This window comes from Mesoplodon densirostris, chromosome 1, assembly GCF_025265405.1.
Source record: "Mesoplodon densirostris isolate mMesDen1 chromosome 1, mMesDen1 primary haplotype, whole genome shotgun sequence".
NCBI classification, from domain to species: domain Eukaryota; kingdom Metazoa; phylum Chordata; class Mammalia; order Artiodactyla; family Ziphiidae; genus Mesoplodon; species Mesoplodon densirostris.
In genome coordinates, this window is record NC_082661.1 from 61,875,671 (window position 1) to 61,899,387 (window position 23,717).

Below are 23,717 nucleotides of genomic sequence, written 5' to 3' on the forward strand. Positions count from 1 at the left end.
GATCCTCTGAGGAGCCCCATGAAATAATTCTCAAATCTGTCGTAGCCAAGTACAGAGGGGGATGCACTTATCCAGCAGCTTCTCCCTCCCACTAGTCAAGTGTGGCCCCACAGGACTTTAACCAGGCTCTTCAGGTCATGCAGGTGTGAGTGCCGGGTGGTACCCATGGGCATCCCACACTATGCAAACCCCAGGGCGGGAAGCAAGAGGTACAGGGCCTGGGCCGCACATGCTCCCTGTGCAATGCTGTTCAGTCTTTGGAAGGAACAGATGCACAAACCTTCAGGCCCGTTTGCATGGACTTGAAAACTGCTACATTCACTAATCGGGGATTAACCCTGACCCCATTTAATGGTGGATATCAGTCTTTGTATTTCTGTCTGAACCATTGACATTCAAGCATCATTTCGCAGCAAGCATTCATTTGGCACCTGCTGAATCCCAGCCACTGTGCTAGGTGCTATAGGATTGAGAAGATGAAGAGGAGATGGCTCCTTCCAGGAACAGCTGCTGGTCTGGTGGAGGAAACCAGCATTTCAACAAATCAGTGCACTTCATTATAACCTCTCCACGGAGAGGATCTAGCTCTCAGAGAAGAGAAAGCTTGTCGCCTCTCCCCTGAGGGGTCGAGAAGGCATCACCAAGGCAGGAATGGTTGGGTGTGGAAGGCACCCTAGGTAAAGGGGCGGGCAAGGGCAAGTGGGGCAGTGGATTACACCTGTGGTGGCCTTAGAGTCACCTGGGAGGCTTTTTCAAGAGACACAGGGCTGGGATGTACCCAGACCCACTGTATCAGAATCCTGTGAGGTGATGTGACATTGTTATTGTTCAGCAAATATTCACTCTCCCTTTCCTCTGCCCTGTGTGGTTTCGCCCCAGATTCACATGTTGAAGCCCTAACCGCCAATAGGATGGAATTTGGGAATGAGATCTTTGGGGGGTAATTAGTGAATTAGTGTCCTAACAAGAAGAGACTCAGAGACACCCTACCCCCCTTCCCCGCCCCGCCACTCCACACATGTGCAGTGTTGGGCTTGTTTTCATTTAAGCCACATTCTTGGCTCACCAGCATTATTAAACTTTTTGAGGGCCACATTTGGCCAACTCTCAAAGCAGGAAACTTTAAGAGACTAGACGTGAGCTCCTGAATCAGGAGCCCAATTTGGGTTCCAGGCTGGGTCTTTGCCGCGGCACATCTCTGGCCCTTGTCTGCCATTGCGCCTCCTGCAAACGGGTCTTCTGGCTGCTTTCTCCCTAGGAGGGGGCCGGTCCGGGCCAGGCGGGCTCCCCGACGGGCAAGGGCGCCGCCGAGCAGGAGCCGAGCGAGGGATGCGGCCTCTGGGAGGAGAACTCGCAGCTCAAGGAAACAGTGCGGCGGCTGCAGGCCGAGGTGGAACAGCACCGGCAGGAGGCGCTGCAGCTCCGCGACCAGCGCAGGTAGGTCTGCGGGTCGGGGCTTCTCTCCTCTGCCCCTTGGCGAGCCTCTGGGATCTAAGATTGGGTTGCACCCTCGGCATCTTCCCAAAGAAAGGACTCCCTAGTACGCCAGCACTTCACTGATGTTACTCCTTTGACCCATGGAAAGGATCAGTGGTCTAGGAATTCTAGATCTCAAAACTGCCTAGGTTTAGCCCTGAAATGGGGGGAGAGGCACCCTATTTCCCTACAGATCAGGGAATTTATGGAATCAAACTTAACGATGCCAAAAGTATCCTCAAAACTAGCCTTAGGGAGTCAGTGCAGTGGAATAGTTAAGACAGTTCTGTGTGCTCTTTTTTTTCTTTTTTTCAAATTTTAATCTAATGCTTAACGCATTACACTTTATTGATGAAGATACTACATTCACATAATTCATAAAACCAGAGCTAGAAGGGCCTTAGAAAATAATCACACTTGCATGATATGCTGACAAATAATTTACATATCGTTTCTGTACAGTATTCTCTTCACACCATGTATAATCTTGACATTACCAATTATAATTATAGATACATTAATGTTGAACTTACAGTTTTAATCCTTAAAAATCATTGTTCCTGTTCATCACTGATGAATGGATAAACAAAAGTGGTACACATCCATACAATGGAATAGTATTAAGTTATAAAAAGAAATCAAGGGCCTCCCTGGTGGCGCAGTGGTTAGGAGTCCGCCTGCCGATGCAGGGGATACGGGTTCGTGCCCCGGTCTGGGAGGATCCCATATGCCGCGGAGCGGCTGGGCCCGTGAGCCATGGCCGCTGGGCCTGCGCATCCGGAGCCTGTGCTCCGCAACGGGAGAGGCCACAACAGTGAGAGGCCCGCATACCGCAAAAAAAAAAAAAAAAAAAAGAAAAAAAAAAAAAAGAAATCAAGTTCTGATACATGCTACAACATGGATGAACCTTGAAAACATGATGCTAAGTGAAAGAAGCCACATATAACAAAAGGCCACATATTTCATGATTCCATTTTTATGGAATGTCCAAAAGAGGCAAATCCATAGAGACAGAAAATATATTAGTTGTTGCCAGAGGCTGCAGGAAGGAAAGAGTTGGGGGTGACTGCTAACGGATGCAGGGTCTCTTCCGAGGGTGATGGGAGATGTTCTGGAATTACTGGTGATGGTTACAACACAGGGATATACTAAGAACCGGTTTTAAATGGCATATTTTATGAGAATTTCATCTCAATTTTTAAACTACCAAAACAGTCAATGTTCCAATAAAGAGAATCACGGTATCAGCATGATCATAATTAGAATAAAAATGCATATCATGAAAATGTCACAATTACTGGGCAAGGGAAATTCTGATGACACATTTAAGGGCAGATTAAAGGATAAAACTGCTATTGCTGTTAAAACGTGAAGATGATCCTTCCCAGGAACTGAAATTAAAATTTTTACAAGAAGCCAAAATCCTCAAGCAATATAATCATCCCAGTATTGTCAAATTTATCAAAGTTCGGACACAAATACAGCCTATCTACATGATTAAGGAACTGGTTCCAGGAGGCGATTTCCTCTCCTTTCTGAGAAAGAAGGATGAACTAAAACAATTAGTGAAATTGTCATTAGATGCTGCTTCTGGATGGCAAATCTCGAGTAAACATTGTATACACAGGAATCTTGCCGCAAGAAACTGCCTGGAGGTGAAAATAATGTTCTGAAAATCAGTGACTTTGGAATGTCTCATCAAGAGGATGGTGGTGTGGGACTTCCCTGGTGGCACAGTGGTTAAGAATCCGCCTGCCAATGCAGGGGACACAGGTTTGAGCCCTGGTCTGGGAAGATCCCACATGCCGTGGAGCAACTAAGCCCATGCACCACAACTACTGAGCCTGCGCTCTAGAGCCCGTGAGCCACAACTACTGAGCCCGTGTGCCACAACTACTGAAGCCCGCGGGCCTAGAGCCTGAGTTCTGCAACAAGAGAAGCCACCGCAATGAGAAGCCCAGACACCGCAACGGAAAGTAGCCCCTGCTCACGCAATTAGAGAAAGCCTGCGTGCAGCAAATGAAGACCAAATGCAGCCAAAAATAAATAAATAAATAAATTTATTTTTAAAAAAAGAGGATGGTGGTGTGTATTCATCTTCTGATTTAAAGCAGATTCCCATTAAATGGACAGCACCAGAAGCTCTCAATTATAGGAGATATCATTCTGAGAGTGACGCATGGAGCTTTGGCATCCTCCTCTAGGAGACCTTTAGCTTAGGGGTCTGTCCATACCCTTGATTGAAAGTCTTCATTATCTGTGCTTGTCCGAGGACTGTTTCTTCTCTTCCTTTCCTCCTGAACTGTCCCATTTCTCTTTCTTTTCTATCTTTCCTTTATCATGCCTGGACTCCTTTTTGCCACCAGAGGAGATTTTATCCATTTTTTCAGATTTAAATGAGTCACTGCCTTTTTCTTTGCCTGACGATTTTGACTTATTTTTTTCCTTGTCTTTCTCATTTGGATAAGGAGACTCACACGGACTCTCACTTTTGTGTTTTGAAACCCCCATTGTTCCATGTTCCTCTCTCCGCCTCTTGGTTAGTAAGTCCAGTGGCACTTCTCGGTCATTGTCTGAGTGATCCCTTTTCCGCTCTTTCCTGTCCTTTTCATCTTTTTTTTCTCTTTCTCTGGATCTTTCCCTCGACTTGTCCAAATCTTTCTTGTCCATTTCTCTCTCCTCACTCTTGGACAGTGGTGGAGGAGTATGACTAATGTAGAGCTTTGCTGAAGATTCCTTGAGTTCGATGAGACTGTCCTGTAGAAAATGAATGGAGATGACAGGTGAGCTGGCATAGTTCTCAGAACCCAGAGGAACTTTGGGAAGTACTGTTGAGCAATGTGATGGAGAAGGGTAGGTATCAATTTTGTGACGTTTTAGTTCCCTTTCAACCTCTGCAATATCTGATCGGGGAACAGGTGACTTCAAGGACCCAGAAACTGGCGTTTTTTCTCCTCCTTTAACATTTTCCTTTAATTTCATTTCCTTTGTTATATCTCTTTCTCTGGATGGCTCTTTCTCTCTTTCCTTTTCTTGAGTCGACTTTGATTCTGCACTGGGGACAGTGGTCTTGAATTCCTCATCTTTAGCTTTTCCTTCCTTCTTGAATTTTTCTTTCTCTTTGTCAGACTTAGGTGTTCTTTCCTTCATCTCTCTTGCTTTTTCATCTTTACTTGGCCGTTCTTCCTTTGGTTTTTCTTTACCATCTTTACCAAGTACTCGGGCCTCTGGAGTAGTAGCTGGAGTCTTTTCTTTTTTCTCTTGTTCTTTCTCTTTCCCTTTTTCTTTGTCATTTTCTTTAACAGCTTTGCTGTTAGAGCCACTATTTCCATTGCTTGAATTCCCTTTTGGTGTGGCATTAGAAGCTTTATTAACTGCTTTCACACCACACTGAGATCTCTCCCTTGATTTATCAGTCTCATCGTTACTGCTTTCAACCGATTTACATGCACTTCCTGTTGACGATGAAGAAAGCCCACTACAAGGCCCATTTTGTATACTGGCAATTGCATTCCTCGGAGGGGGGTCTTTGTGATGAAACTCATTTTCAGGTATCATGTATGACTTTCTACTTTTCAACTGCCCAGAGTAGCCCATAGCCAATGCATATAGATCTGGCCTCTTCTCTTTCTCCCCTTGGCAGATTTTATGCACTCTTCTTTCCAAAGCCTGACCCAGATTCAAAACTTTTGGGTACCAAGGAAGTATTTTTGTTAGCACAATCAAGATATTCCTGATGTGAGTACATTCGCCTGTTTCAAGGCAATGTACCGATGCCTTGGTTAGTTTGTAATGCCATTTATGTACAACGTGTCGAAAATTTTCATAGTCTAATTGATCAGCTTTATTTCCACCATCAAAACCAGTTGCCCGTAATATAGTAAGAAATCCTGGATACTTTCCACATTCCTTTTCATATGTGGCTCTATCACTGTGCCACCTGGTCACAGTCTCTAACATGCAGCAAAGGAATCTTCCATATCGACTAGCTTCATTTTCAGTACAGCTTGCAACTGTGTAAATTATATCAGAGAAAACTCGATCAGAGCAAAGAAGTGTGGAAAACTTTGGAGTTTTCTGTTGATGTACCAATTCAACAAAACGAGCACAGTAAACAGCATCAATTGCTGAAAAAATGCATCGAGGAAATATACACAGCTGTAGAAATTTTGTGATGGTCTCATTTTTGGTAGATTTTGCTAAAAGCCAATTGTCCTTTTCCAGTTTCAGTCTCTGTAGCACTCGCTGTACATGTTCCATCTGCTTCTTTTCTTCTTCAAGAAGCTTGTCCTGAAGGGCAGTACATCGCTCCTTCTCTTTTTTCTTTTTGTTTGGAGACATTTCCTGATTGTCATCAATTGCTTTCATCTGGACTTTAAGTTTATTGACTTCCCGTTCATAGCTGGTATGTGGAACTGCAAGGTCATACATTGTCAATGACCAGAACGTGGCATAGAATTGAGGGCTGATGTCATCCCAGACTTTGGAAACATGTAAGGAAGCCACTGCTTTATGCACAGGAGCCATCACCATTTCACATGATGTAATGTACTTGTGAACTTTATGTTGCTGTTTATTTCCCTTCTCTGATTTTTTAAGTTCATTATACTTGGACGAAATATGGTGTGCATACATTGGCCTAGACAGGAAAAATGCTGCATCATGGGGTGTGTGAAATTCATTACAGAGCACATCAATTGAAGGCACTCGCTTTATATAATCCTCTGTGCTTAGATTAGATGCTAAAAACCCACCAAACTGTACCAGGGTATCATGACACTGATCATAGAGCTTTCCCACAAGTTTCAAATGTTTCTCTCCACCTTCCTGAAAGATTACTCCATTCCTCTGCTGAGCCATAAGCAAACAGAGAGGAAGAGCAAGATCATGGTCTAATAGTGCATCCTTTAATCTCTGGGAGGATTTTTTAGTGTTTCTTATCTGGCCAAAGTAACCACCCTCAGCTTTTAGTTGCTCTCCACCAGTCATGGCCTCTAGTTGCTCCATTGTCATTTCTTCTATAATTTCTATGCCTGCCATTTTCTGTACCACTTCTTTCAATATAAGCAGGTCACAACTTTTGCCTGCCTTTAGCTGATTAGCCACATATTGAAGAAGACCAGCAAGATCAATTGGATATTTACAAAAAACTGCACCACAGAAACTAGCCAGACTCTGAAGCCAGCTTGAGATGGTTGTGTCATCATGTTTCATTCTCTCCTTTTCTGGATTAGCTAAAGCTTCAATGATACAATAGGCCAAGACGTCATAATTCAATGAAGTGAGGTATTTCAATGAATCTACTACAGGTGTTATTAAGTTATCATACTTCTGTATTTGTGACAAGATATAATCAAACAAAATGGTTGGATTGCTGTGGCTCAACTTCCCAATTTGTCTTCCAGAGGGCTTCACATTTTCCTTGGTTAGACGCTTCATGATATATTTGGCTCTGTCTATTGTTTGAGCTTTAACTTTTACTAGAAGTGGATGACTGTTGTAAGTTTCATTCTTCCACTGGCCATACAGACGATATCTATGCTGATATGGAAATGTTTTAAACATTCCCCACAGTTCCTCAGACATATAAGCATTGCAGCCCATCAAAGAAAGAGATGGAAGTAATACCTGGTCAGTAATGCTAAGCAAGCAGCTAAGGATAACGTCCGTCTTCTCTTTATCTTCTTGTTTGCTTCCATCAGACTGAAACTCCTTCATAAATGACTTGCCTATCCGCACCACTTTTGCGAATAAAATGGGATCGTGAGAAAGGTGAGGACCAAGGTAACAGAACATATTGAAGACGTCTCTCCTCAAATCTTCAAAGCTCTCTGCTTGTTTTGGTGCTCTCTTATTTTGCAAAGCATCAACAGGTGAGCATTTAGCACCTTTAGGAACGCCCACTCTTCGGTAGAGAGGCTCAACAGTTATATGAATAAGCTTGCAAATAGCAAGGGCTATTAGTTTATGTGAAGCTGCATAGTATGGAGGCATCTGATCCATAATTTTCTGTGCATGCTGCCAATCACCAATCTTTAACAAGGCTTCCAACAAACCAAGTTTTTGGTTGTCAGGTGGCTTCTCCACTTTCTCCTCTTCTTTCTCTCCTTTGTCAATTTTATCAGGAGACAGTACAACCATTGTCAGTTTTCTAACAATCTGCTTAGCTTCTACAATTTCTCGTTTGTGTTCATCCATAATGCAATTATCAGCTGGAAGAAGATGTACATAAAGATCATCTAAATCAATAAGATTAAATTGTAGAAGTACTGCTGCAACTCTGTACAAAGATGAAGGAGTCTCTCCATTTGGTTCCTGGTAAAACTTGAATTTGAACCCAAGAATATGACACAGTGTTTGCGGTTCACACATACTCATGTAAGAGTCTAATAAAGATATAAAGAAGTCATCGTGTTCTGGCCTGCATTCAAACACTTCTAAAATGACATCCAGAACTCTATTGGGATCCAGATTAAAGCATCCTATTAAATATTTGATACTTTCTAAGATCAAATCACTAGTAATATTTCCAGATAAATCTTGCCCCAATTCAGCAGTCAGCTTGGCATAACCTTCATTTTCTTCTCTTAACAAATTAAATTTTTGCTGCTTATAAAAGAGTTTTGTCTTGATTTTAACTGACTTTTGATTGAATTGCTGTAATTGTTTGATAAGCCCTAATGATTCCAACGTTTCTGGATCCAAGCGTTCCTTTAGAACTGTGTCTGAAACGAAGTACAAACATGCTAATACCAGTTGTGTAAAAGAGTCTCTCTTGCTTTTTTCTTCTAAACAATTTGTCTCAGTATCTAATATGCAGAATATGTCAGCAAGAATGGAGGGCATGTCCTCACAAAATTCACTAATGTCATTAAGAACATTAGATGCCTGTTCATGCTTTAGATTTCCTTTAATGACATGGTATGATAACTCATAAAGAGCTTGCTGGAAATCTCTATAAGTTGAACTATCATGGCTTTTATGTTCACTGAGGATCCGGCATAAATGCAAAAATTCACCTCTCCCTGATTTCTCCCAGTTCTTTATCCACGCTACGGGAACCACGACAGCTGCGTTCGCCATCTTCCCCTCCCTAGTAGCAAAAACCCGGATGTGTAGCACGCGAGCGAGGGGTCAAAGGGGAGCACCGCCCACGGGAATGCCGGGAGCCGCCTCTGTGTGCTCGGAATTAGCTGCGTGGGGAGCGGAGGGGCGGCCGGGGCAGCGGGCGGCCGCGGGGACGCCCCCTCCCGGTCCAACGTGCTGCCGGGGAAGCAGCGCGGGGCCGGCGGCGCTTGGTCAACGTCGCGGGGCGCGCGGCGGCCTCCGGGGCGTCCGAGAGGAGCTGCCACGTGGGCGGCGGGGCGGCGTGGACCCAGCATGAGTGAATTTCCCTGTAAAAAACGTGATGACTATTTGGAATGGCCTGAGTATTTCATGGCAGTGGCCTTCTTATCGGCACAGAGGAGCAAAGATCCAAATTCCCAGGTCGGAGCCTGCATCGTGAATGCAGAAAACAAGATTGTGGGCATTGGGTACAATGGAATGCTAAATGGATGCAGTGGTGACCTCTTGCCTTGGAGGAGGACAGCGGAGAGTATACTGGATACCAAATACCCTTACGGTAGGGCATGTTGTGTGTTCCATTCTGCTTGTGTCATAGCCTCGGTGAGTGCTTAAATAACGGTAGATGGTCAGAAAGCATCATCTTCCTTTTCAGTTGTTACCGACAGCTGGAAAGAAAAAAAATCCTATTGAAGTACCCCAATTTCCCTTAAGTGCCAAAGAGAGCCAAGAAGTGGAGGCGTGGTAGTGGTCACACAGCCTGGCCCTGGGGCCAGGGCTCTGTCGTGGGCCTCGCGTGTTTCACTGGTGGCGGGCTTCTCTGCAGAGTGCCACAGCCCCCGGGGGAGGTGGCTGTGAAATGGGCATGGTGGCCCTGCCATTTGTTTCTTGGCTACTTGGGAGCGGGGCCAGCTAACCAAGTACTGGCCAGGGCTTTGCTCTGATGAGAAGCAGCATGCATTTCCATCTACTGAGGAAATCTGGCTCAAGCTCATCTCTGGGAAGCAGGACACAAGCTGTGAGCTGGACACCAGGAGAGGGATGATGCAGTCGCCTCTTCCTGTTCCCCCGGGCGCCGCAAGCCCAGAGTGGGCGCTGGCCAGACCGCGAGCCAGATGCGTGGAACGCGAGACCTTTGGCCTGGCCAACTCTGGTTTTCATCTTTAAATTAGGGGAGGATGCTTGTTATAATCTGTTGGCTATCTGAGCCCCAGGGGGACTCACTTCAGAGATTATCAGAGATCATCTGGGAGTGACCAGCCAAGCCTCACTTTTCCTTTAACTCCCTGGAGAATATGCAACTAATGCTGTAAAGAGGTGCATCGGGCTGCATATGCTGGTTGCAGAATTTTCTTAATGTTTGGACCTGAATTTATGTCTGGAAATGAACAGACTGCCTCTGTTGGAAGTAACGTAGATGCGGGCCATCCGAGTGGGAAAGCTGTGCTTTCAGGAAATAAGGGTCAAGTGTCCTGTGAGCCCTTTCTGTTTCATTGGCTCTTCCCTGCTAGGTTTTCCTCTGGAGTTTTCTCACGAAGAGCTCCAAGGCTACATGTAGCCTAATTTATATATTTTTACTAATGTTCCTGGACCTTAATCATGTTAAATAAGCCCCATAAATTTCTTTCTAAGCTGGAAAAAAAAAAAGAATTAGCTGCGTGACGTTGGGTGAGTCTGCTAATCTCTCCAAGACCCTGCCCTTACCTGTAAAAGGTAGAAAACACCACCCCCTCTCAGGGCTGTTGTAGAATGCAGTGAAATGTATAGGAAGATGCTTAGTACTGACCCTGGCACTTGGTAAATTGTGGTGGCAACTCTGATTTCCTTGTCCAGGCTGGATAGCCCTTTATCAAGTCCTGAATTCATGGCCTTTTTTTTCCCTGGCTGGAAAGTTTATAACTACAACTTTAATTTTATTAATAGATATAGGACTTTTCAAGTTATCTGTTTCTTCCTGAGTGAGCTTTGGTAGTTTGTATCTTTGAAGGCATTTGTCCATGTCATCCCAGAGTTTGAATGTTCCAGTCCCCGGCATAAAGTTCCAGTGAAAGTAGGCCTGAGGCTCATCTGAGAAACAGCCATGAATCCACCTGGCCAAGGTGGAGCACCTTAAATTCAGTTAGAGACTCACCATGTGACACTGGAATAAGGAGACTGGACCAGAGTAGGGGCTCCTGACCATTTCCGATTACAGCCCCCTCCAGGTGAGGAAAACGATGTCCCTCTCCTGGAGAAGGATATCATCACACAGAAATATGCATGTACTTTCAGAAGGTGTCAGGCCCCCTGAGGCTGGACTGAGGATCCCTCAGTGCCCCACCCCAAGGTTAGGAAAAGTGATCGCTGATGGTCAAACATTCGCTTTGTGCCACGGGCTCTTCTGGACACGGATTAACGTGGTTCATCCTCTCACTAACCCCATAAGGTAGCCACTGTTGTCAGATGGAGAAACCGAGCAGAGCGCAGCTCGCCCAAAGTCATGCAGCTAGGAAGTGATAGGCCGCGGAGGGACGCAGGCAGCCTGGCTCTAACCAGTGTTCTCCTAATCCCTCTCCCATCCTGCCTTCTCACCCTGGACCGCTGGTCTCCCAGCTCTCAGAGTCCACAGCGTTCGGTAATTCTGATACAGAATCTCAGCCTCCAGGCCTACCCACCTCCCCCAAGTGAAAGGAGTGTTTTCTGGGATTCCTCTCCTGAGCTGTCCTCCACCCCTTCCCCCAGAAGGCTGCCCTTTGTGCTCAGGTTTCCCCTTCATGGAATGCTGGGGGTGGAAGGTACTGAGAAGAGGCTCCACAAGCTGGACCCCACAACTCAGAGACCCTGGATCTCCTTCCCACTGTGTCCTGACCTTAGATTCTGCAGGCCACCCAGCAGAGTGGGGAGAATCTCCAGTGCCCTAGAGGTTCAGTCCCTGGAGCCTGGACAAGCCCAGCTGTGCTTCCACCCCGCCCCACAGGCTGCTGGAGAAGGATCAGCAAGCCCAGTGGGCCCGGGAGGTGGAGATGCTACGCCAGGAACACCGGAAGGAGATGCAGGCCATGGTGGCCGATTTCAGCAGCGCTCAAGCGCAGCTCCACGCCCGGCTGGCTGCCCTGGAAACCGAGTAAGTGAGGACTTGGCCCCAGGTTGGGAGGGACTAGTAGATGTACCATTTTATTAGGGGGACCTCATCCTAGTGTCCCCAGGACTCTGCTAGGTTTTTTTTTTTTTTTTTTTTTTTTTGGCGGTACGCAGGCGTCTCACTGTTGTGGCCTCTCCCTTTGCAGAGCACAGGCTCCGGACGCACAGGCTCAGCAGCCATGGCTCACGGGCCCAGCCGCTTCGCGGCATGTGGGATCTTCCCGGGGCATGAACCCGTGTCCCCTGCATCGGCAGGCGGACTCTCAACCACTGCGCCACCAGGGAAGCCCCCTCTCCTAGTTTTAAAACTAGAAGTCCCGAGTTCCAGAAGCGCCTCAGTTCCAGGCAAACTGGGATGGTTGGCCACCCATCTTTTTATGAGACTGCATTCCCGTCTTGTGCAGGGTACTGGGAATCTGTGAGGAATGAGCATGGTTTGACCCTCACACACAGAAGAAGATCAGGGCTACTTTTTTATGAGCATTTCTGCCTTCTAATGTGCATCATCTCATTTAATCTTCACAGCAGTTCTTCAGGGTGGAAACCATTGTTCCCATGGATTGATTAAGAAAGCAAGGGCCCCTCATGCAAGCATTCATTTATTCATTCAGCAAATATTTGTTAAGGGCCTACTGTGTGCCTTGCACTGTTTTAGGCTCTGGAGTTACAGTGGGAATAAAACAAAGACTGTGCTCTCATAGCACTCACAAATTCTAGATGGGGATTCTGACAAAGAAATAAGCAAATAAATATTTAACTTCATATCAGGTAATGAAAGTACCTGAAGGTACTAGAAGGAAAACAGGATCAGTGTCTAGAGTGCCAAGGGTGGGCAAGGAGGTGACATTTAAGCATAAAGAGGAGAGGAAATGAGAGAGCCATCTGGACGAAGAGCATTCCAAGCAGCCAGAACAGCAAGTGCAAGGGCCCTGGGGCCCGCCTCCCAAGACCAAACAGCCAGAAGGCTTAAGTAGAATGAGTGAGAGAGTGATGATAGGAACTGAGGTTAGCAAGGTAGCTGGGAGGGGTGGAGGAGATGCTGCACTGAGCAGGAAGGGGTTTGGGTGTATTCGGATGGAGTGCACTGGGAAGCCCTTGTAAGGCTTTGAGCATGACTGACATGGTCTGAGATACCTTTTAACAGGGTCACTTCTGACTGCTGAGAGGAGAAGAGACTGGGAGATCGGGGTTAGCGGCAGGGAGATCAGGTCAAGCAGCACTAAGTAAATTTAAACGTCACCTGTCTGACCCTTAACTTGTGCTCTTAAAAACTGTCCTCCACTGGCTCCAATACAAGGCAAATCATCCAAAATCTGGAGTGGAAGGCTTTACCAGCTACCATCTAATGGGTTCTTAGCATGTGCTGGGCATGCATTATCTCACTGAATCCTCACAACCACCCAGTTTCACGCCCATATTAAAGAAGGAACCGAGTCTCATGGGCAAAATGCCCAAGATTACATAGCTAGAAAAAAGCAGAGCTGGGATAAGAGCCCAAGTCATCTCACCCCAAAGCCCTGGCCTCATATCAACTACAGTCAGTAAATCACCGGCAACCCTCACCCTCTCTCCCCCACCATCCGGAGGTTATTTCTCTCCAGCTTCACACTGAAAGTGTGGTGGTACCAGCTGCCCCGCTGCTTTGCAGAACTAGCTAATGCCATGCTCTCTGGCTGCCTGCAGGTGGGGTGGGAGCCACATCTGTATTGGCATAACCTGCTGGCCTTGGCGTGGGTGGAGACGTTTTCCGGCTGAGGCCTCTTCTCCCAAACTTCACTGGTTCTTGAAGCCCCACTGCATGTGGCATCAGTGTGCACACACAGGCCTTTGGTTTCTGGGCCCTACAGAACCTGGGGGAACTGACAAGTGTCAGACTGGGAGTTGCAGTCCTGGGCTCCACCTGGAGCTCTGCAGCCAACTCACTGGGTGGCCCTGGGCAGGCTCTCTGGGCCTCAGTTTCCCCTTTGGTGAACAGAGAGTGGCCAGCCAGGCCAAGCAACATAACAGCATCCCCATCACGTCCACCTCTTCTCCCTCCTTGTGGTTGGGTCATTGCAGCATGGTGGCTAACTGCATGCCTGCTCCAAACAGACTGAAAGATTCCAGAGAGAAGCCAGGAAAGTGGGAGTTGAGACCAGAGGACGTTCAGCTCACAGGCCGTCTGCAGACCCGCTTGAAGGAGAGGGAGGAGATCATCAAGCAGCTCACGGTGAGGCTGTCCGGGGTATTCGCTTTAGCCTAGCACTTCCATGGGTGCCTAAAACTGTAATCCTGCTAACCCGAAAACCACCTTACAAAAGGTCCTTGGTTATTTTTCCCCTATCATATAAAAAAATACATGCTCACTAAAAAAAAATTAACACAGGAAAGTAGAAGGCAAAAAAAAAAAATCACTCTCAAGTCCCACACCATCTGCCTGATGCGGTATTGGTTTGGTTTTTTTAACCTACAGCATTTGGGAAAATCTAGAATGGTTTGCACCTCACACTTATGTTTCCTCACACTTTAACCCTTGCTTTAGGCTTTTGCCCAGTCTTCCTGTGCTCCAAGCTTTAGTTGAAAGTTCTCTGTAAGCCAGCTCCCAGTGGCTTACATTCAGCTCTGGGGACTTTGGGTGATACACTCGCTCCTGTCAGCGTTGCCCACGTGGGTCAGCTAATTAGCCACGTCAGAAGTCCAGCCTCTTCCCACCATCTCTACCTTCACCACCTTCACCACCTTCACCAGGTCCGGGCCCTGCTGCCTCTCATGCATGATGGAGAGTCCACTGGTCTCCCCACTCACTCCAGCCTCACCCCACTCTGTTGACCTCACAGCGACCAGAGTACTCTTATAAAAATGTAATTCGGACCACAACACGGCTCTGTTCAGGACCTCCTGTGGCTCCCTGTCCTTCTCAGAGTAAAATCCATGGTCTTATGGTAGCTTACACAGCGACACATCCTCCCACAGTACACACGCACACTTGTATCTCACACCCATCCTTGCACCCTCCTGCTCCCCAGTCACATTGCTTCACGTCGAGATGAAGAGGAAAACTTAACCACCAACTGAAAATTAGATGATACTAATAAGGAATTGCTTGTTTGCCAAGTGTGACAAAGGTATTGTGGTTATTTTTTTTTTTAGAAAAGAGTCCTTATCTCTTAGAAACACTTATCAATGTTTTTTTGGGGGGGGGGGGTTGGCTGCGTTGGGTCTTCGTTGCTGCGCGTGGGCTTTCTCTAGTTGCGGTGAGCGGGGGCTACTCTTCGTTGTGGTGCGGGGGCTTCTCACTGCGGTGGCTTCTCTTGTTGCGGAGCATGGGCTCTAGGCCTGCGGGCTTCAGCAGTTGTCGCACGTGGGCTCAGTAGTTGTGGCTCGCAGGCTCTAGAGCACAGGTTCAGTAGTTGTGGTGCACGGGCTTAGTTGCTCCGCGGCACGTGGGATCTTCCCGGACCAGGGCTCGCACCCGTGTCCCCTGCATTGGCAGGCGGATTCTTAACCAGTGCGCCACCAGGGAAGCCCTCAATGTTTTTACAGATGAAATTATGCAACAACTGGAACTTGCTTTAGAAACAATACAGCAGGAAAGAAAAAAGTGGAGAATGACACAGGTAAAGAAGATTGGCCATATAGTGATTGTACCTGGCTGTTTTTTTTTCTTTGTCTTAACTAATAACTTTCTGCAGTAGATTCTGCTCAGATCCTAAGAGTACCTGGATCTCTGACTTCCCTACGGCATTCCAAAAAGGCTCTCCCTTTCCTTCACAAGGGGTGCTAGGGACACAAAGGCCCCAGAAATAAAGGTGCTTCCTCAAAGCTTCAGTGGGTGGCAGCTTGATTCCCACTGACTTCCCCTCCCTTCCCTGGTCTTTTCTCCTCTCTGTAGTCTGCTCTCACACAGCCATCTTCCTTCAAATTAAACTCCGTATGCTGGGTAGTTAGGCTCATTTAGACTCAGTTGTATTGTTTTTCCAGGAGGAGAGAAGATTTCACTACGCAGCATTCCCCAGCGCAGTGTCCCATCGGAATCGGTCCTTCTCTTTCAATCCTCGCCCAGGGTATTTGACCCCTTCCATGAAGGTAAATTGGTCCTACTGGTTTCAATGCATTATATAATTCTGATGGCTTTGTTTTTCCCAAAGGTAATGGCAGCTTATTTATCAACTGTCCGGCATTCATTTAGAGGAATATTCATTGAAAATAAGACCCCCAGGAAATAGTCCAAATTATTAATAAACAGTATTTATATCTGGCTAGGCAGATTATGTGTTTTTTATTTTTATGAGTTTTTTGAATTTTCCAAACTTTTTGTATATAAATGTGTCACTCTTAATAATGGCTATATCTGGGTGATAGGAAGGAGAGAGAGAAGAGCAAGAATCCTTCACTGTAACTTTTTTTCCTTTTATAAAAACTTTTGGAATTTATTACAGTGAGAATATTCACATCCAAATCTCTCATCTGCTATCACAAAATCCTAAAGTGCTTAAAAATTTGTATTTTTTTTGTAACTCATAGGACAGTAAACCTAACCCAAGCTGAATTCATGTAAGCTCATTTATAACTTTTATATATCACTCTCGGTGTGACAAAATGTAAGTTTCACTCCAGAAATATTAATGTGTTTGAGGACAAGGTGGGCCCAGCTTCTGCTGGGGATGTTATATAGCCTTTAAAAATCTAAAACAAGATTTTAAATTAAAAAACACATTTGTCACCAGAAGTTTTGGATAAGAGATTGTGAGCCTGCGTTTTTTTAAAGCACAAAGTGGATTGGAAGATAAAATGCTTTAAAAAATAACATGTAAGTTATTGCCTCCTTGCTCATATAATTTCGGTTGGGCAGGCCTTAATCTACTTTTACAACGATGCCTCTTTGGGTGGTGCTAACAGGCCTTTCCTTTAATACCAACAGAAAAAGAAGATGGAGGAAGTGCCCAGCCGAGTGGTCAGTGTGCCAAACCTCGCTTCCTATGCTAAGAACTTTCTGAGTGGCGACCTGAGCTCCAGGATCAACACTCCTCCGATAACTAAGTCACCCAGCTTGGACCCAGGCCCCAGCTGTGGCCAGCCTTACAAACCCACCCCATCGCTAGATATAAAAACTGCCACAAGGTAGGGGGCCAAAGCTATCATTCCATTTTCCCATAGTCAGGAGGGAAATTAGTATTCCTTTCTGGTACCTGTTAAATACCCAGCATTTCGGCCAATACAAAGGGTAACGAAACAAGCCCTGCCTTGGACAAATTACAACCCAGCCAAAAAGGAAGATATGTAAGAGAAGGGAAATAGGTCATTCTTTAGAAGAGGCACTATTCCTGATACCAAATTCCAGAAAACCTTTTTTTTTTTTTTTGTCCCATGGATGATTAGACAGGGGACATTGTATCACTTAGCTGACCACTTCAGAGTGGGTCACACGGAAGATGGACTCATCATCTGGCTTTGAGTCTGGATTCAAATTCTGGTCCTCCTTGTTCTTAGCTTGCTTGGCTTTGGGCAGCTCACTTGACTTCTGTGAGTCTGTTTCCTCACCTCTAAAATGAAGATAATACAGCACCTACCTCATTAGACTCATGTGAGACTGAAGGAATTAATCCATAGGACATGCTTAGCACAAGACCTGGCACAAAAGCATTCAGTAATTTTCCACTATTATTATTAAGGTTATTTCTCAAGATTCATTGTATAATCTTGTAATTTTAAGGCCTCTTAATCTGTGGGTTTGGTTGATCATGCATGATGATCTCTGATACTGCCTTATTTTTCCAGAAGCCCTTGCAGCATGCTTCTCTTCCAGAAATGTTTGATTTCCCCTTTGTTTATTGATTCCTTCCTGTCCAGCCTTCCCTTCAGAGCAAAATCTTTAATTCTGGGCTTTGAAGTTTGCATTTCTGAAAAGGCCCCTTCTGAAATGTTCCTTTTCCAAAGGCCTGCCCGCCCAAGGCTATTTGGACAAATATGAGTGTGGAGCTGGAAGGACTTCCTGTCAGTCACTGAACGAGTCCAGCCCTTTGTGTCACAACTGAGGACACTGAGGCCTGGAGCCCCAAGCACACAGTCTATTAACTGCCAGAGCCAGCCTGATTGGCCACAGTTCATCTCATTATCACACACCTGTTTAAAGCTGTGTTCCCACTGTTTGTTTTAAAGATTTATTTTATTTATTTTTGGCTGCGTCAGGTCTTAGTTGCGGCACGCTGGACCCTTGTTGAGGCATGCGGGATCTTTTGTTGCAGTACGCAGGCTTCTCTCTAGTTGTGGCATGCGGGTTTTCTCTCTCTAGTTTTTTTTTTTTTTTTTTAATTTGTAGTACATGGGCCTCTCACTGTTGTGGCCTCTCCCATTGCGGAGCACAGGCTCTGGACACGCAGGTTCAGTGGCCATGGCTCACGGCCCGGCCGTTCCTCAGCAGGTGGGATCTTCCTGGACCAGGGCACGAACCCGTGTCCCCTGCATCGGCAGGTGGACTCTCAACCACTGCGCCACCAGGGAAGCCCTCTCTCTCTAGTTTTGGTGCGCAGGCTCCAGGGCCTGTGGGCTCTGTAGTGTGCGGCATGTGGGCTCTTGTTGAGGCGCCGAGCTCAGCAGCTATGGCGCGCAGGATTAGTTGCCCCGCAGCATGTGGGATCTTAGTTCCCTGACCAGGGACCAAACCCGCGTCCCCCCTGCATTGTAAGGCAGGTTCTTTATCACTGGACCACGGGGAAGTCCCCCCACTGTTTTATAAGAAGCTCCACAAATGCAGTTAGAGACCGTTCAGACAGGTATACACTGTACTTTCTTACCTACCATCTCCCCTTTTCAATTTACTAGGCTAATTTTACAACCTCATTGAAATGCCAGAGCACATCAGATAACTTTTGAGGAAGCCATAAAGTGTAATACTGTATTGATTAACCATTTCTTCTTTTACCTGTTTTTTTGGGGGGGGTTTATTGTTTAATTTGTGCCTGAAATAAAGAGTACATGTTGCAAAATATGCCTCGTTAGTGTTAAGTGAAACAATGGAGAACCTTCTGTTTTCAAAACTGGAATTAGATGCTCCCTCTCCATCCCCATCCTTCACAACTTGTTTCTAGCTCCCTAATATTGGCCCATCACGTTCCAGTATCTTTTTAAGAGTAAAGAAGCAGTTATCTTTCCCTGAAAAGATGGTAGAGTATTAAGTTGTTTATTGAATAATTTTCAAAACCATCTAAGAAAACGTTTTGTTTGTTTTTAGGACACAAGATGATGAAACAGCCCAACCCAAAGAAGTCCAGCAGAAGCAGGGCTCAGCCCACCAGGAATGGTTTACCAAATATTTTTCTTTCTAAACTGATCCTGAAACTGATCATAAAGTGGATATTTGAAACACATTTCTTTTGAAGCATCTGATTGAAGGAATGAACTAAAAAGCCAACCTACCAAATAACTTGCTTGTAATATGATTTACATACATAGCTAAAACAAATTCTTGCATTAACATTTCATACTGTTTCATTGTGACATTAAGATAAAACAAGCCAGTGTTATCAGAAAGTGCCCATAGGGAAATAATGTTACTGATGACCTACCCATGGTATTTCTGGTGTCCATAAGATTGCAATTTGCATTGTGGAATATCAGACTTTGTGATTTCCATGGTCTACTTTTAAAGTGGTCTCATTTTCCTAGGATGCTGGTCATTTTCACTTGAGAAGTGTTTCTATGTAAATGATATAATTCCAAAATACACACGTAACCTCAATAGGCAGAGGAATAAAACAAAGCTCAAAATAACCAGGAAAGCCAATTTTAAAAAAACCAAAGAAAACAAAACTACTAGGAATGGACTACACCTTGGCATACTTGGATCAAATATTTTGACTTCCTAGGTCCAGGACATGAAGAAGATTATAGAGGGCATAACACCTACCTCCAAAGGGGCTGCTTTAAGTTTAAGCAAAATATGGGTAATGATACTAATCATGAATTGGAATTAAGCCTTGCCAGGATTTTTCTGTGAATAACTGAGCCTCACCCCGTCATACATCTCAACTTCAATGACTGTAGCATCAACTTGGTCATTTGTGCTGGTTTCTAGATTATTCTTTGAACTGAAAGATCTACTGAACCTCTAGTCTTGCCTCATGGTGCATTGCTTCCCCGTTGCATGGATGCTCAGCAGATTAAAGGGAACTGGGAATGGCCATTCACAATGCTGACCTCGCTGTCAGCCCACGCTGAGCTGTCTGACCCTCTGATGGAGCGGTGCAATTTGACAAGAGTCAGTACAACTTTTAGTGGTCAAAATATGTTCTCAATCCTTTGGTGCTGGCCCAGCAAGTGGCCCATAAACAGTTGTCTATTCTATGCACCATCAAACCTTTACTCTTTGAATAAAACTTTATAAAACAACTGGGCAATAAAAAGAGTTGTGACTTGTATTGATTTTCCAAAGAAAGGTGAAATTAGATGAAGGCTGAACTTGGATATAGGAAGCTCACATTAACCTCAGTCAGATCATCTTCAATAAAACGTAGCTGCGGTGCTCTGTGACCACCTTGAGGAGTGGGATAGGGAGGGTGGGAGGGAGGGAGATACAAGAGGGAGGGGATATGGGGATATATGTATATGTATAGCTGATTCACTTTGTTATAAAGCAGAAACTAACACACCATTGTAAAGCAATTATACTCCAATACAGATGTTAAAATTAATTAAAATAAAATATAGCTGCTCACGCACTTATGTCATTTTGAGAGAAATGTAATTAAAACTCAGACTCACAATTTAAAAGTAAATTTACTACCTAATCAAAACACATGGCCCAATAACATAAATTTTTAAATGCAAATATTTGTTACTATCCGTGTAACATGCCATATTATTTTTCAGTATCAAGTATTTTTTAGTTTTGTTACCTGCTTAGGGTGAGCATTGTAGGATAATGTTTGTGTTTTAAAGACTACATACAGGTAGTTCTACTTTTGTTTGTTGAAATATTTTCCCACTACTGTGCAACTCCTGATGACTAACAAAGGAGACTGCACTTTATACTACTGTCCTTTAACTCAGCATAACACATGCTACAGGGATAGAATTTGACTGAGACCCCACATCTGTCTTGACTCCTTTCTTGCTGCAGGCAAGTGAAAGATCATGTTAAATTTCTAGGTTACATGCAAACAATTGTGTCTGTTAAGTAAAGCTTGGCATGCTTCTATCATTTTTTTTCTTTAGGACATATTCCTTGAGTATTGAAGTAAAGCATCAAAGGATATGCCTAGGCTTTTTGTGTGATACTACCAAATTACCAGAAAGTTTCTAGCAATTTACACCTTCACCAGCAGTGAATGAAATTCTACCTCTCTGTACCCTAGATAATATTGACAAGGAAATTTGAGCGATAAAACATTATTGTTTTCTCTTGCATAATCTGGTTCCATCCATCTCTCAAGAGCAGAGTGGTCTAGAGATGAATGGGGATGGCTTGGAGGTAACAGCAGACATGAAGAGAAATGAACTGATTCAGAATTGATTTAGGAGGGAGAAACGACAGGATTTGACGATAAATCTCTTTAGGCATATATATTATGACAGAGAAGAGGAATTAACATATTCCTGGAGTAAAATTGGAAAGGAACATTGTGGCGAACTGTTTCTTAATTGGGGGAGAAAAGAATGAATTCACCCAATCAGCGGCTGCACACCACATCCCTGAGTCCTTACTCCTGCTCTGCATCAGTGCAACATCCAACACAGCAGTTGCAACTGAGGCTACTTGGTATATACTCATTCTCCAGCCTCTCTCTGGATTCTGCAAGGGCAAGGCTGGGGAAGTAAATGGAGTTATGATGGGGACCGGCTTCCTAGCATCCTTTAGATTTCTCAGGATAGCATGAATCTCCACCATTACCCCCAAGATGCAATACTGGTTTTGATCTACCTCCTACTAGCTCCTCATCTGTCTGTTCTCCCCCTGCAGGAGATAACCAAACATGCCCTGGGCACTCACAGTGGCCTCTGAGGATTAAACAGTTATTTTGTCATTGTCCCTTTGCTGAGAGTCGAGACAGTGTACTGATAACCTGCCAACTCCACCGTTCTTATATGCAGTATTCCCCCTTAGCTTCCAAATGTTCGAATCCGTGCACTGACGAAGTTCCCTTCCACTGGGACACTTGCCCAGGGCACCACTGGTGCGATCTTCAATAACTGGGCCACCCTCTTGAGCCAGTGACTGTACCTCACATACCCTCAGGATGGGTCTTCCTTGCCAGTTGGACAGTAAGCAAGCCAGTCCCCAACCCCACCCTCTTGCCTGCTCTCAGGCCACGTCCGTGGCAGTGTGTCAGTTGGGCCCTCCAGGAGGCATACCCCAGCACAGCTGGAGGAACAGAACACCAGAAACCCACCTATAGTTGGATGAGTTGGCTTTACTACTTGTTGGACACAGGGAGAATGTCCATCATGAAGAATGGTGGGGCTTCTCAGAAAAGAGGGTGTTAGAAAGAACCTACTCTAAGATTCTGGCATTGGTTGGGTGATTTCCAGGAGGGTCTAAAGAAGCAGGGATTCATTCTAGATTGGATGCTGTCAGAAAGCAGGGGCAACTCTATGACTGGGCGTCTTAATAAATCTTATCTATAGGAAGGGCAGACCAGAGATAAAGCTGTAAATGGTTAAAAAAAGAGAGAGAAAGCAGTCACTTATTTTTTAGCCAGGAGAATGTTTGGTATTTGGGGGGTGGCACAGTGACCTTGGCTTTTTTTTTTCCTGTGCTTAGACAAAGTTGTGAAGTGGTTTTGGTTTGTCTTGCTTTACTATGGTCTCAGAGCAGCTTTATCTAGGAGGCTGGTATCCTGAGACTGCTTCTGTCCCGTAGGAGAATAACATGGCCAAGCAGTGCTGGGTCGGCGTCCCATGTCAGGGGCAGGTTTCCGCTCTTCTCAGGGGAAACACCTGTGTTGAATAAAGGAGAAGCAGCAGGAGGCAGGAAGAGCCTTCAGATTTTGATGGAGAGTTGACACCTGTAGAGACAGCCAAGGAAGATTTGGGGAAGAGGCTTAGACAGCAGCAGAGTTCGGAGAAAAAGCCTCGGCCAGGCTGAAGATCTCCAGAGCAGGGACTGCCCATTAGAGGGGTCTGTGTTGGGCAGAAATGACACAGATCCGTTATCCCCACTGTGCCTGGTCACACCCAGGAAAGAGCATGGCCTTTGAGATAACTGAGCAGGGCTCCTTCGTGGCCTCCAGTGGCCCAGGACCAAACCCTCAGGAACGTCAACATTTAGAGGTTGGGGAAAAGAGCAAAGAGAAAAGAAAGGGAGATGTGTTAAAGAGAATAAGAGAATGAGTTCAAATAAAGAAGATGAAGTGTCACAGTGAAGCAGCTGGGAGCCATCACAAGCACAGTTGGAGCTGTGGAACCGCACGTCACATGTGGGTGGGGAGCATGGAGAAGCTGGAGACTGAAAGAGGGGCCGGGAAACGGGGCAGCGCTTGGGCATCGCATCGCAGCAGGGAAGACCAAGAATTCTGTGAGCTGCAGGGGGCAGAGAGCCCCCAAGGGGTTAAACCCTAAAGAAGGCAACTGGCCTGGACCCAGATCATTTGTGGAAAGGTTCATCTTATACAGGGTAAGGGCTTCAGCAGATGGACCAGGAAGCAAATAAAGATGCCCTGAAGATGTGGGTTGGTCTGTCATCCCAAGGGAAGATGAGGGAAAGTCCACCTGATGGCTCATTATTTTCTCCTTGAAGGAGATGGCATCCCAGAGGGTTTTCTGTTTGTCAACCAGCAAGATGCCACTAAAAAGGAAAAAGATATTTACAAACAGAAAGAAGTGAAATGTTTACGTGGCAGAAAACTTTTGAATTTAGTAAACAAACGACAGTAACTGGTACACACATTAATTCAAAATATTTTTACTAAGCACCAAATAGAATAGTTCCTGAACTTTCCACTAAGAGCCTCTTCATTACTGAAAGAATGCCTAAAACGTAATCAATTTAGTTAGCTTTTTAATCAAGAAATCTACAGCTGCCAATCAGCGCTTCTAATTGGCACGAGATGACCAGGTTAACAACCTTGAAATCAGATGTG

The 23,717-nt window shown here is 45.3% G+C and overlaps 2 protein-coding genes and 1 pseudogene across 2 annotated transcripts in view; 2 read left to right on the plus strand and 1 right to left on the minus strand.

The window, feature by feature from the left end:
- Positions 1 to 18,971, plus strand: part of FAM184B (family with sequence similarity 184 member B) — a 120,812-nt gene extending 101,841 nt beyond the window's left edge. Inside the window, exons 13-18 of the mRNA XM_060103848.1 lie at positions 1,259 to 1,437; positions 11,498 to 11,644; positions 13,753 to 13,870; positions 15,622 to 15,726; positions 16,562 to 16,761; positions 18,872 to 18,971. Of these exons, the coding sequence (XP_059959831.1) occupies positions 1,259 to 1,437; positions 11,498 to 11,644; positions 13,753 to 13,870; positions 15,622 to 15,726; positions 16,562 to 16,761; positions 18,872 to 18,965 (843 nt within the window). The 3' untranslated portion in view covers positions 18,966 to 18,971. The remainder of the gene's footprint in view (positions 1 to 1,258; positions 1,438 to 11,497; positions 11,645 to 13,752; positions 13,871 to 15,621; positions 15,727 to 16,561; positions 16,762 to 18,871) is intronic.
- LOC132487344 (tyrosine-protein kinase Fer-like) lies at positions 2,762 to 3,716 on the plus strand (annotated as a pseudogene).
- Positions 3,570 to 8,559, minus strand: LOC132493374 (THO complex subunit 2-like). The gene has a single exon (XM_060103836.1). It carries the CDS (start codon positions 8,557 to 8,559, stop codon positions 3,730 to 3,732), a length of 4,830 nt encoding a protein of 1,609 aa, XP_059959819.1. The 3' UTR covers positions 3,570 to 3,729.
- Positions 18,972 to 23,717: the final 4,746 nt, after the last annotated feature.